We start from the raw sequence: 12,962 nt of genomic DNA, 5'->3' as shown, positions 1-12,962 counted from the left end.
ATCTGGTTCGCCAAACTGCTTTCTGTCCTATCAGACATTCTTTACAGAAACACATGAGTTGCGCGTGCAATTGTACATGAATGACGTTCCGTTGAATCCAATCCGCAATTGAAAAGCAAAAAGACCGACGTTAATATCATCCAATCAAAGTCCTCAAAGCGAGCCATGTAGGAAGTTTCCTTTACTCTGCTTTGTATACTACGAGGAAGGTACGTTTGACAGTATGGCGGAAGAGGAGAGCGACTTCAATTCAGGAAGGTTTAAAGAAGAATTAGATAGTTTGTTGGATTGCGGCGTTGCCAGCGAATGTGATTTACAAAGCAAGAACTACTGTTCAAGGTTTTGCGATGTAAGAATCATGTGCATTTTAAACCTATTCATCCCAGGTAAATTGGTCGCAAAGGATCATGATTCGAAACCCAGCTAGCTAGCTTGCTAGTTAGCTAGCCACCTAGCTAACTTACTTGAGAGAGCTTGTACTTTTATTGGTAAATATCTCATTTTATTGGTAAATAAAATAGCTAGCTTTATGCCAGCTAGCTCGCTCATTTGAATTGCTAACGTACATATATGTAAAACCGGAGTTCGTAAAGCCAACTAGTACTCGTAGCTTAATAATGACCAGCTAGCGTCTTATTGTTTACAAAATGCAGCTGACATTTTTTCAAGAGAATTATGTTTATGTAAAATTATATGACGTTAGAATAGTTATTGAGTGTATTCATATGCTTATTTATATCTAATGTAAACATAATAAGTGGATCCTTTCAAGCTACACGCCTCCGAATGTCAGTCTGTCGACTAACTTGTAGATTAACGTATTAGCTAGTTGAGTTTAGCTGTTAACTAGCTATCTATTTGAGTGACTACGCATATTCCAAGCTGCCTTTGCTGTCATTTCCTAACAGGTTCTGTTTCATCTTCTTTTTGTAACTTTATCACCTTTTTTTTTTAGGCCAGACTGCCTTAAAAATGACCATCTGAAAGATATGTTGTGTTGTATAATGTTGTTGTATGAATCATTGCCCGCTATCTTGTATAACTATTTCCCATATCATAAATCGTACTCAAGTTACATAGTTAGCTAGGTACTAGTATGCTACCTGCCATGCACGTGCTCTTGTAGTCCCTAGGATAATACTATTTAATGATTGAATTAGGTCTGTACATGTTTGCAGTTCGGACAAAAAGACACTTAGGTTTCACTTTACATACGCCGGTGCAAACTGTAGCCTATTATACAAAAGCAGCCAGCAAACAAAAGGACAGCTTTACTCCTTCATGCAGAAATATTGACGGACAGTTTTTCTGCTTGTGTTTATAGTTGGTGGAGGAATACAGCGCACGATGGCAAATACCATTGCCTCAGCTACAGGTGCTGCGGACAGCGCTGTGCTGCTTCGCCCAGAGTACGGTCTCTTTACCATCCAACTGCGAGCACGTGCAGTATGCACTGAGCAGCCTTGCCTTGTAAGTACACCCTCACCCCATTTGGTTTTACAGTACCTTACTATTGTTGATAAGCTAGTTTTATTTCCGCATACATTATGTGCTGTGGCAGTAGAAACTAAAACAATTGACTTTCCACATTTGTTTTGGTAAAAAAGAAAGTTTTATGAAAGTTGTTTCTTTGACAGGAGCTTTTTTGAACTGTTGCTGTTTTTTGGGAAGGATGAGTTTCTGGAGGATCCTTTGAAAGACATCCTTGAATCTTTTCAGGTGAGAAGCATGGACACTACCCCTAGCACTTTGACTGTCATGATATTTTCCTTATTCTTTATCTATGGTAAATACTTGAGGAGGAAATCTTACGTCTTCACGTCTAACAAATTGTGGACAGACATGACCATTGCATAACCTGAATATTTCCTCCGACAGTGAAGTATGCCATAAATCAGTAGTTCCCAACCCTGTTCCTGGAGATTTACCATTGTATAGGTTTCCACTTCAACTCTATAACAATAACTATTGTCAACTCGACAATAGTTTTCCAGAAACAGGTTTGGGAACCACTGTCAGAAATAGTGTGCTGAAATAATTCAAGTCAATGAACACATTGATATATGCAATGGTCAAAGCTGACCTTTCAGTCTGACTATGCATATACTCAAAATAATGTCCAGTAGTCCTGCACTGCATCAATTCTGGACTTGAACACTTCAAGGAACTCTATTACATGGCCTGGCAGTATTAATTGCAATTATGACCATATTTAAATCAATTAGTTAATTTCTTGGATTGACTGAATTGAAATTAAATAGATTTTAATCCTGAATAAAATAAATCCATAAATGCAAATGGACATTGTTTTAAAGTTTATTTTTTAATTGTTTTATTTTAATTCAATTCGTATTTTATAATTATTTGGATTTTATGAGTTGTGATGTCAGGGTGGAGGGATTGATAGAGGGGGTTGGTTTATCAAATTCCTGTGCTTCATATTTGCTCAAAGCAAACCAATCATCACTAATTTTGGTAAAGACTTGTGGATTCTATTTCATATCAAGATGATACCTGTTACCTGGTGGAAATGACCAGAATCATTAAAAATTCAAATGGGAATTGGTCAGTTCAAAACTTCTCAGAACTGGCCACAGTACTCTACATGCAGTCTGAAAAAGGCTGTGGGCAACATATACAAATGAAAATATGAAAAAGAAATTTAATAAAAAGGAATTCTTTTTTTTCAGTTATCATTTATAATTGCCAATGTAAAATAATTCGGCCTTCTACACAGTTTTGAAAAATGCTTCCTGGGGTGGGTGGAGTAGGTGTGTCCATCCCATTTGCATAAAATATTATTTACGCAGATTAATTTGTACAGCGGAGCTGCGCCAGGCTCACGAAACTCGGATCCAACTGCCCAACTTGGCGTTCCAGATTAAATATGAATCATTATTCAATTACTATTTCTCATCTGAAATGTTTTCGGAAACATAATTTAGTGGACTGTTTTGGTGGAGTATGAGAGTTTATGAACTGGTCGCCATGTTTCTCCGCTTTGTAAAACTTTGGGCAGGAACAAATCTAGCCAATCTCGTGCCAGCAGTGATCCCTTATATTAGAAAAATTTGGAGGTGGTGGGGGAAGGGGCAACAATTTTACCACTCGATGTCTTTATTGACATCTGCATGACATAGTAGTAACACCAAAGTGGTAGTCTGACATCACAATTGGGACGACACAGTGTGGAATGTAGGAAGCATTTTTTTCAAAATTTTTAGAGGGCATCACCAAGACATTTCTACCAGTTTTTTTTTTTCTGATGAAATTATATTATTTCCAAAATGTTGAAAAAATTGCATGGATTAAAATGTTTCATTGTAAAGTAGGCATACAAACATGTTTTGATGTAATTATCATTTCATGCTCCTCTATTCTTTGCAGGACTGTTACGTGAAATTGGCGAGACACAGTAATGCCTACCTGCTCCAGGTGAAGCTTGTCATGGAAGATGGCGGGCCATGGGAGAGTCCTGTGCTGCAGGCCATTCTGAAAGAATCAGACCAGCCTCAGGAGGAAGGTATACTATGGAGAAGTCAGTGTTTCAGACAGTCGCACACGCACATGGTCTTTCATTTGTCCCAGGCAAAGGCTGCATACCTGTAAGGATGGGTTTTCTTAAGAGTTTATTGATACTACTACTCTTAGTCATACTGCAGTTAGGTATTCTATCGATACCGTTATCGGTTCTTTTTGATTATTTTCGCAGAAAAAAGACAATTAGGAATAAATGATAATAAAGAACTGGCATTTCTTTACTCTCTTGTATAAAATATTCTTTCTTCAGCAGCAAGAGCAGCAATGTTTTAAATAAGTCACTATCATAGGCTCGCAATAATATCTCACTGACAACAACAAATGTAAAATAAATGAATAAAATATACAATATTATTGCCAGCAGAAGGCTAAAAGAAGTTCAAGAAAACAGAATGCAGAACCTAGAACCTAGCAACCCTGTCATCCTCCCACTCCCAGTAGCTGCAAATGTGAAGGTGCTTTGGACTTGGCTGGGACCGGTGGTAGAGGTAGGAGGTTGTCTAGGTCATGGTGCCTGCAAATTCAGCCTGACAATATGCAATACATTTCCAAATCTTTAAAATATATTGGTGGCTAAACAATTAGCTTTCATTCATTAGCCTTTTTAAAATAATTCATCATTAGCCCTGTGGACTCGGTAATTGCGACTTTGTACGGCATTGTATGCTGTGGACAAGGTGAGAGATGGAGGAATGTGAGCAAAGCAGTTGAAAACTGCTCATTTCTGCAGATTCACAGTGTATATTATTTTTGGTTGACACAGGCTTAGATAAATCTTCTCATGTTGCCTCTCGTACTGGTAATTGTTTTATTACATTTGTGGTAATGAGCTCTGTCGTCATTGGCTCGAGTAAAGTGTAACCACACTTGAGACCGTTTTTATATCTCATGCTGTGCAGTTTGTTTCCCTGAACGCGGTGGACATTTTGTCATTCCAAATTAGCTTTGGAGAAAGAAAGTAATTCCATTTATGCGATCTTTATCTGGATATAGCCCATTATCAGGATAATCAAAAATGCATGTTGATGGAAGGTGTAAAGAGAGAGAAAGTGGCAACGTTTCTATAAATTCCTCAGTTTTACTGTATGGAAATCTAAATTCTCCAGTACTGATAGCAGAACCGATAATGTTGGACCTTATGTCTGGGATTTATTCATTTAGAACTGGCCCCTGTTTCGAACAAGGTTTCCCTAGGTATCCCTAGTTGTTCTGTAAGTCTTTCACCACAACCCTGGTGACAGTGAATTAAAGTGGATGTTATGACTGAATTACGTGGTGTAAACACCGGTAGCAGCGATGGTTGTCCAGGACCTTATCTGTATTGTGGTTCTGACCTATCAGGAACCGGTACTAATTAAATACCGATCCTCGATGCTCATCCCTGCATGCAGGTTACAGGTACACGGGGTCAATGGGTCAGCGGGCTAGGGTGCATCCTTGAGGCAGTATAGCTCTCTAGGATCACAGGTGAAGACCTCTGATCCGGGAGTGTTGCACTGGAGCCCATTACCAGGGCTCACTTGAAATAGAGATTTCTTTCTCAGTGTGACTCGCATACATAAATAAAATAAGATGCTGAGCTATCCTTGATTGATTTGCTTGTTTGACAGTCACTCCAATTCTTGCACTGTTTTTAATCTATTTATTTTTGCAGCACGTTCATCCATACAGCTAAGTATTTGCTAAAGAAATTAACATTAAATTCCTTGCTGAAGTGTACAACGGCTGTGCCCCACTTGGAATCTGAACCCGCAACCCCGTTCTCCGTTGCACTGCCGTTGCACTGCGCTGCTCTCACGCATCGCTTCAGGCTCATGTTCTGTTTTTTTGTTTGTTTTTTTAAACAGTGGAGAGATACTTGAGCTCTGAAATCCAAGTCTTCTTGGAGCTGCGCATACGATACCTGCTGGCATGCGAACGCATTGGAGAGGCCATGGCCCTGGCCAAGGCCTGCATAGAACACTCGGCAGTGGGGAAACACCTGTACTTTCACCAGGCCTACCTGACGTGCCTCTGGAAAGCATCCCTCTATGACCGTCTGCACAAACAAGTATGATCGTTTCCCCCCAAACTCTGCTGAATCTTTAATGTGTTCGTGTATGTGTTTGAATTGTAGCCTTTGATGGATCAGGCTTTGTATTCTGTATTTAGTTTTGCAGTAGTCTAGAGAAGAGCATAGGAAAATGAGTGAGGATCAGGGCAGAAATGACCTTTGCCTGTCTTTTTCTGTGTTTTTCATTTCATAAATGTACGTTTATGAAGCGTTTTCACCCACGGTTGTTTGTGTGAAATGTTGATGTACACTTTGGACACAGACATGATGTTGCAGCTCAGTTTGAGTCAATAATGTTTTATGAGATGCAAGAAATATACATGTGATTATTAAAAATGGTTAAGTCAAGTTGCTTGAGCAGTTTTATCAAAATCCACACATTTCTTTGAGATTACATGTGTAATTTGTTATTAAATGTAGTTAAAAAATTTTTTCAGTCTTGTATTTCTTTTTTTTTTTTTTTTTGTGAATGGCCAGATGAGACAAACCCTTTCAGTGTTTTAGGATAATTTGACTGCGCTGAATGGATTCACAGCGCGCTGGCCAGTTTGACCCGAAACGTAATGGATGCGACCGCTTTTCTCGGCGCGGCACGAGGGGTAATGCGTTTCGCCGCTCTTCTGCAGGTGGCTGAGATCGATGGGAGGCACGCCGTGGAGATCATCTGCAACACGGAGAGCGAGGAGAGGGACGACCTGCTCCTGGCTCTCTGCAAAGCCTTCCTCATTCAGCAGCTGCAGAATGGAGACATGTACTACCTGTGGTATGTTCAAGGGCACCCTTCAGGGTTTTATTCTGTTGCATTTTGCATGTATTTTTGGCCTTTGTTAGTTTCCATTCAGGAGTTTTTTTTGTCAACCTGAAGACATAGAGGGCAAGGGTGTTGTATAATGACTGCATAATTGGTCTAGTAATTCAGAGGTTGCTGGCTTTTTTATTAGGCAGGCCACGGGTACAATGGACCCTCGAGTGAGGTACTAATCATGAATTACTTCTGCAAATATTTAACTGTATAATTGGATTGTGTGTTTTAAAATGAAAACCGTGCAAGTCAATGAAGAGAGTGTAAGTGTCCACTAAATGCCTAAATGAAAATATTACATCTGTAGCAAATAAAAACAACTCTTTCATGCATATGTTATTGTTGTTGTGCACGAATGGAAAGTTATTTATATCGTGCTTACGACCTTTTTTCGCAGGGAGCTGATCTTCATATGGAGCAAACTGCACCTCAGGGAAAATCCTTCGAAGCAGGACTTCCTGGAACAGTGCCAGCAGCTGATGCTATCAGCGAAAAATGTCAAATCTGTTTTTCCATTCGTGAAAGTCATCAATGCAGAAGTGAGTAGGGGGGAGTAGTTCAGATGCAGTGAGCGGTACAAGAAATATTGAAAGCAAAAAACAAAACAATGATGAATAACTTTCTCTTATCGAGTGCTTGTGTGCTTTAGTTGTGTGGTTTTTTGTGATGTTTTGCATGAAGCATATACGATGTTTTTGTTCTACAAATCAGGCACTAACAGAAATGGATGGAGTAAGAGAATGTGATTGATCATGTACAAGAATAATATGTAAAACAGTGTTAAAATGCAGTACATGAGTTATAGGAAAAACTACAGTGGAGTAAATGTATTCATAAAACATATAATGCAGAAGAAAGCTCAGTGAATCGCTGTGGTCTTTTTTTGCCAGCTGGGGAACGAAGGCTTGCAGTTCTGCGTGGAGCTGTGCGCCTGTGCTCTTCAAATGGACCGTTGCCATGACCCCGTCACCAAGGCGCTTCTCTACAAGACCATCGCCTACCTGCTGCCTAACGACCTGGAAGTCTGCCGGGCCTGCTCCCTGCTGGTGTTCTTTCTGGAACGTTCCGTGGAATCCTACAAGACGGTGTACCTCCTCTACACCCATCCCGACCAGGAGTACCACGTAGACTACGGCCCTGTCAAGAACCACGTCCGCTTTGAGACGCTTCGGATCCTGAAAAGGGGGCTGTTTTTCGACCCGGAGTTCTGCAACCTGATTGCTCTGAGGACAAACTGCCTGAATCTGATGAGCGAGAAGGTGATGGAGGAGGCTCAGGCAGAAATCGCGGATTTGGACGAGCACAGGTGGATACCGAACCACTGCGCGAAAGAGCAGCGTAAGGAGCACCGGGAGTCCGCGGCCCGTCGTGCCAACCGGGGGATAAGGCGGCTTGTGGGGAAGACCAACAAGCCGCTGGTAAAACGCATCGTCGTGCCGCCGGAGGTTGCCGTAGACTCCCCCGTGAAGAAGAGGGGCAGGAAGCCCGGGTCGCGCGTCCTCATTGTGGCGGACGTGTCCCTGCTGAGATGGTCTTTCAGGCAGCTTAGCATGTCTCAGGAATCCTCTGTCAAGCAGTGCAGGGAGAGGCGGCAGCGGCACTGTCCGAAGCAGGCCGAGAAGAGGACCCAGAAACGACGCGGCAGGAAGCCACGGAGACTCGTGCAAGAGGGCACGGCCCAGGCGGAGAACAGTGCCCTCAGATACACTGTACGCCGTGGGAAGAAAACATATCTGTCCCCTAAAGACAGACACCTTTACCAACATGCTGCAATGCAGGTATGCAAACAAAGGGACAGAACACAAGAAATGTTGTTGCATCAAGCAGAAGATGGCGTGCAGACCTCTAATCTGGCATTAATGGAGACTACAGGTGGAGGAGAAACATTACCTATGACGGGTGTACCAGTTCCAGGTGGTCTACCGGTCCTTGCTATCCAGGGCTCTACGCTGGAAGTCTCATTTCCTGACAATGAAATGATGGACACGTCCTCCCTGGAGCAAGAGAATGAAACACCAAGCTTACACCAGGATCTCATGGTCCAATCAGATACTCTTGTCAAGGGCTGTGTAAGAGCACAGGATGCTTCCATGAACGTGAACTTTGCTGAACCTTGTGAAAACCGTCTGATTGAATCAAACAGTCCAGCAAGACCGCTGACAGACACGGCTACAGTTTTGGAGGAACATTCTATTGAGGCAGACAGAGAATTAGTTCAGTGTTTGCATAGCTATTCTAAAATTCATTGGGAGCCTGTCAGGCTCTCAGCCGATGTGCCAAAGGAGTTAGCTCTTGCGCAAGAGGTGAGCAAGTCCGAAAGCACTGAGCTAGAGGAGCAGGGCCCCGGAGATCCCCATGAGTCAGTCCTCCCACAGCCTCCATCGGGCATTGGATTGAATTCCCCAGATGCGGTGGAGGTTTCCACCCCAGGAGTTTCTCAGGAGACACCTGAGAGGGTTGCACAAGCCCGGTCTATCTCTGGAAGCACAAACAATCTTCCGGATAGAAAAAACACCTCTGCCACGACAGCTACACTTCTCAAAAGTTCTATTCATGTCCGTAACTGCATTGTATCCCAGACCGCTTCACCCCCCGAACCTGAACGGAAACAAATGTTAGCCTCCGTGCTATCGCATGCTAATGGCACACGATCAGAAAAGGCTTCTGCCCAACTCCCGGCTGTTACCTCTATCAGACTTGAGCGTTGTGTCCTGGTGCTTCACTGTAGCCTGTGCAACAAGGACTTCAAGGGTGGAAACATAATGCGACATGCCTTCGCTCACCTTCAAAGGGAAAAGCTCAAGTGCATGTTTTGTGGAAAACGGTTTAACTGCCAGTTGACTGCAAAGAGCCACGTAACGGACCACATCGAGGAACTGAAAGCACAGGCCTGCCCCAAAGAAGGCACCGCCCATGGATTTAAAACTTCTGAATCCTTGGAACAAGTTGCAGCATCCTTATCACCTGATGACAGGCAGAAAAGGAAACTGTTGAGCGACGCTGGGGTTCCTTTAAACAGCGGGACGTTAAACCATACACTAAAAGACTTGAAAAGGCAAGAACAAGTTTCAATGCCTCTGAAAGATAAAGCAGCTCTTCAGAAGGTTAATGGATCAGTTGTGGCAGGGAGACCACAGAGCAGGAAGGAGGAAGAGTTCGGCCCTGTGGATCACTGTACGTTTGTCAGCATGGATGTGGCTCTAATCGGCCAACGCGAGGTGGAGCCTCACCCCGGAGATGCTCAGGTCGATGAAACCACCAAAGCTGGATGCAAGGACTGCGAAACAACTGTGTGCGGGACGGCAGCGGACGAGGTGCTTGCAAATGGGCACAGTGAAGACGGGGTGACAGTCTCCACCCACAGAGAGTCCTGGGCTGCCAATCAACCGAAAGGGGGCGGCGAGTTCTGTGAGGTCAGGTGCGCGGACGGTTTGAGAGAAGGTGACACCAGTCAGCAGGAGGCAGTCGAGGCCAAGGCGAAGGAGCAGTCGGACTGTGGCGGGGCTTCCAGCAGGCCCTTTGTTCGCCTCTCCCCTTCGGCCTACCTGGACGAGCGGTTCACCAGCATGCCCAAGCGCAGGAAGCCGTCGCCCGAAAACCGCCGCCCCCCGGCCCCGCAGCGCTGCTCCAGCTGCTTCTCCTCCTTCGGCTGCGCGGAGGAGCTGCAGCGCCACCTGTCGCTCAACAAGTGTACTTCTCTGTTTGGCTTTGACTCGGACGACGAGGGAAAGTCGGACTGGGCTTGATCGACAGGGAAACCGAGCCGCTTTGACCGTAGCACTTACCTGATGACATTTTGCTGTTTTTGGCAGAGAATACCATTAGAACGATGGATACACACATGTGTGTGTATTCATATACAGGTACAAGTGCCTGATTAAAAAGAAGTCAGCATCCAGGAAGAAGGGGTTCTTGTACAAGGACTAGCCCAGTCCAGTGGCTGCCGTTCAGCACTTACTATTTTTATTTTTGTGGTCTCACTAGCCCAAAAATTAGGAGAAGGAAAAACTCATGTTCTTAAGACTTAAGAATTAAAATCTCAGTATGAAGCTTGGGGCCTCTGAGAGGTGCCCAAGGGCATGCCGTAGCACTCTTGTTATCTTGGACAAACTTCTTGTGGAACCAAGTTCCCCATTTGAAAGTCCTGGATCGGTCTGCTGCTGGCTACTGCCAGCACCCGCTCCTGGAAGAAGCGAAGCATGGGCCTGACTTTGACAGTTCTTTCTGCTTCAGAAGCTGCACCACAGATATTTCAAAAATGAAGTCCTGGAGGGCTGCAGCAGCTGCTGGTTTTTCCACAGCATTTCAGCACTTTGATGCTTTAATTATAAAGTTGGCTAAGAGTCTGCGTGCCTTGTTTCTAAGGCCTAAATTGGCTGTAGATGGGAAAGAACCCACACAAAAAAAAAACTGCAGTAATTGTGGCCCTCTGGACTGGCATTTCAGATCACTGCTGTAACGGCACAGTCTGTGGAGCAAGGACGGAACTGGGCCAAAGTGAATAATGGTTTAATTATGGTTTAATTAAGACACTCATTGATATTACTTTGTCCTAATAAATAGAAACTCAAACTTGACTGAACCCTCTACTGAACTCTACGACAGTATGTTGCCCATCGCAGTACGCTCACTACCTAAACCTTCACCTGAAGGCGCTCTTGTTTACTATAACATCACATCCTACTGAGGTCCAGAATACAGGATCTTTCTTTTTTTACTTTGTACTACATTGTGCCTGTTGGATATAGAGGCTTTTTAATTCAGTGGAAAAGGAAATTGCACTGTTAATTATCCCAGTGCCCCTAGAGGCTGCTTCATTAACTCAAGTTTTGCAAGTGTTCAGTATTGAACATTGTTCCGGAAGAGCAAATTATTGTGATTATTGTTTGCAATAGTTTTGCAATGCAAATGGGGTTTTCACCATTTTTGAACATATTTTAATCATGGAAAGTAATGGAAAGTGGTGAACTATTCCACTGTCTTCAAAAACCGAAGCACTTAAAAAAATATCTACAGCAGGCAATTTGCATCCATTTTTTTTTTTGCTAAACTCACAAGCTTGAGGTCTTTATATTTCAGTCTGCAGATAGTACCAACACGATTGGACACCCCACTGATTTGTATAATGCTTCCATTACCCAAGGGAGAGTGAAGCATACGCCTTTGCAGAGTTAATCTGCATCAAAATGTAAGTATTTCCTTATAAAGAAGCCCAGTAGCTCCTGACTGTTGCACCGTGAACGTCATTGAAAAGTTATGGAAAATGCTAATTGGATTTGAGTGGGAACCCTGTGTGTGTCTGTCAGGCCTAATACACTGGGTGTAAGGCCCTAGTAGGTGAACTGTTTGCCATACCCCCTCAGGTAAAGACAGCTAATCCATGACACAAATTTTCAGTCAAAAGGAGTAAACATTCTGGTCTAAATCCGTACCCTTTTTTGGTACATGAAAATTGTGACTGTTCCTTTGAGCAGCTGCGGCTTTATTTATTTAAATATCCTTATATGTATATATTCCTTCTGTAAATGTTTAAAGCAAGGTCAATGGTTTGTGTGTCGTCTTTTTTAAAATGAACTTTTTCAGTTATGTTTGAAATAAAGTCCTCATTTGGAATAGTGGATTATTAAAATCAATGTTTTGATGTGTTTTTAAACCCCTGATCCAGGTTTCCTTGGTTGGGGCAAAAAAAATAAAAAATGTAATGCCAAAAATATCTGGGCACAGTTTACCAAAGCATTGTGATCAAGGCAAGAAATGTTAAAATTTTAAATGACAATTTACAATATAATCATTTAACAGATGCTTTCAGCCACCGCTATTTACAAAGGTACGTTTTACATGGTAAGCAGAGACCACAAGACAAAGAAATGGGTGTATGTTACGAGCTTTCGAAGAGGCAGTGCCATTTGCAACTTGGTATGCCGGTGTGAGAGATTTAGATTTGATTGTGAGGAACCACCTGAAGTCAGTGAAGGCTGTTTTAATAGTGGAATGGCCTGCTTGACTTTTAGCTGGCTGAAGATCAGGCAGGCAGCAGCATGCTAGGCTAGTTCATTGGCCTGATGGCACTGGCCAGTAAGCCGGCCAACCAGGCACTACAAAATGCTGCAGTACCAGCATTTTTTTTGCTCTGTTCCATGTATGTCCCAGGTCCGTGCCATAATTCTCATTACCGCATGGTGTTATTTCGCGGAAAATTTTACAATCAGGTGAGTGCGCAAGATCAATTTTGATGAAGAGACTTTCTGTCAACACAAAGCTGCTTGTGTAGCATAGTGCTTAGAAGGTGTAAATGTAAATGTAATGGATCATATATAGCGCTTTATCAAGCGCTTACAATTGATCCCTCTCATTCGCAGAGCAGTAGGGTTAGTGTCTTGCTCAAGGATACTCAACACGCCCAGGCGGGGTTGAACCGCAACTCGTGCAGCAATCGGTCTTACTCTGAGCTATGTCGCCCGGATGCGAGGACATAGTATAGCATAGACTGATCCTTAAGGAACATAGCTCTTTGGCTTAAGTTTTGATTCCCTGTTGTGACACTGCTATTGTACAATTGAGCAAGGT

The 12,962-nt window shown here is 43.1% G+C and overlaps 1 protein-coding gene across 2 annotated transcripts; it reads left to right on the top strand.

Moving 5' to 3' along the window:
• The first annotated feature begins 186 nt into the window (after positions 1–186).
• Positions 187–12,024, top strand: LOC135250497 (zinc finger protein 654-like). 2 transcript variants are annotated; one of them, XM_064326825.1, is made up of 8 exons: positions 187–349; positions 1,325–1,470; positions 1,638–1,719; positions 3,388–3,523; positions 5,388–5,590; positions 6,220–6,356; positions 6,793–6,934; positions 7,286–12,024. In XM_064326825.1, exons 1-8 carry the CDS (start codon positions 224–226, stop codon positions 10,139–10,141), a joined length of 3,828 nt encoding a protein of 1,275 aa, XP_064182895.1. In that variant the 5' UTR covers positions 187–223; the 3' UTR covers positions 10,142–12,024. The 2 variants fall into 2 exon arrangements, with proteins under 2 accessions (XP_064182895.1, XP_064182896.1); XM_064326826.1 differs by having other exon boundaries at positions 211–386; positions 1,325–1,474; positions 1,641–1,719.
• The last annotated feature ends 938 nt before the right edge of the window (positions 12,025–12,962 follow it).

This window comes from Anguilla rostrata, chromosome 3 (assembly GCF_018555375.3).
Source record: "Anguilla rostrata isolate EN2019 chromosome 3, ASM1855537v3, whole genome shotgun sequence".
NCBI classification, from domain to species: Eukaryota; Metazoa; Chordata; class Actinopteri; order Anguilliformes; family Anguillidae; genus Anguilla; species Anguilla rostrata.
This window is presented reverse-complemented; position numbering and strand designations above follow the sequence as displayed.

Bases quoted from the DNA above. Each gene is read 5' to 3' on its own strand.
- LOC135250497 (XM_064326825.1), top strand. From the start codon at position 224: ATGGCGGAAGAGGAGAGCGACTTCAATTCAGGAAGGTTTAAAGAAGAA. The intron at 1,471-1,637 runs GTAAGTACACCC...TTTCTTTGACAG, and splicing joins GCACTGAGCAGCCTTGCCTT to GAGCTTTTTTGAACTGTTGC. The intron at 6,935-7,285 runs GTGAGTAGGGGG...TTTTTTTGCCAG, and splicing joins TGAAAGTCATCAATGCAGAA to CTGGGGAACGAAGGCTTGCA.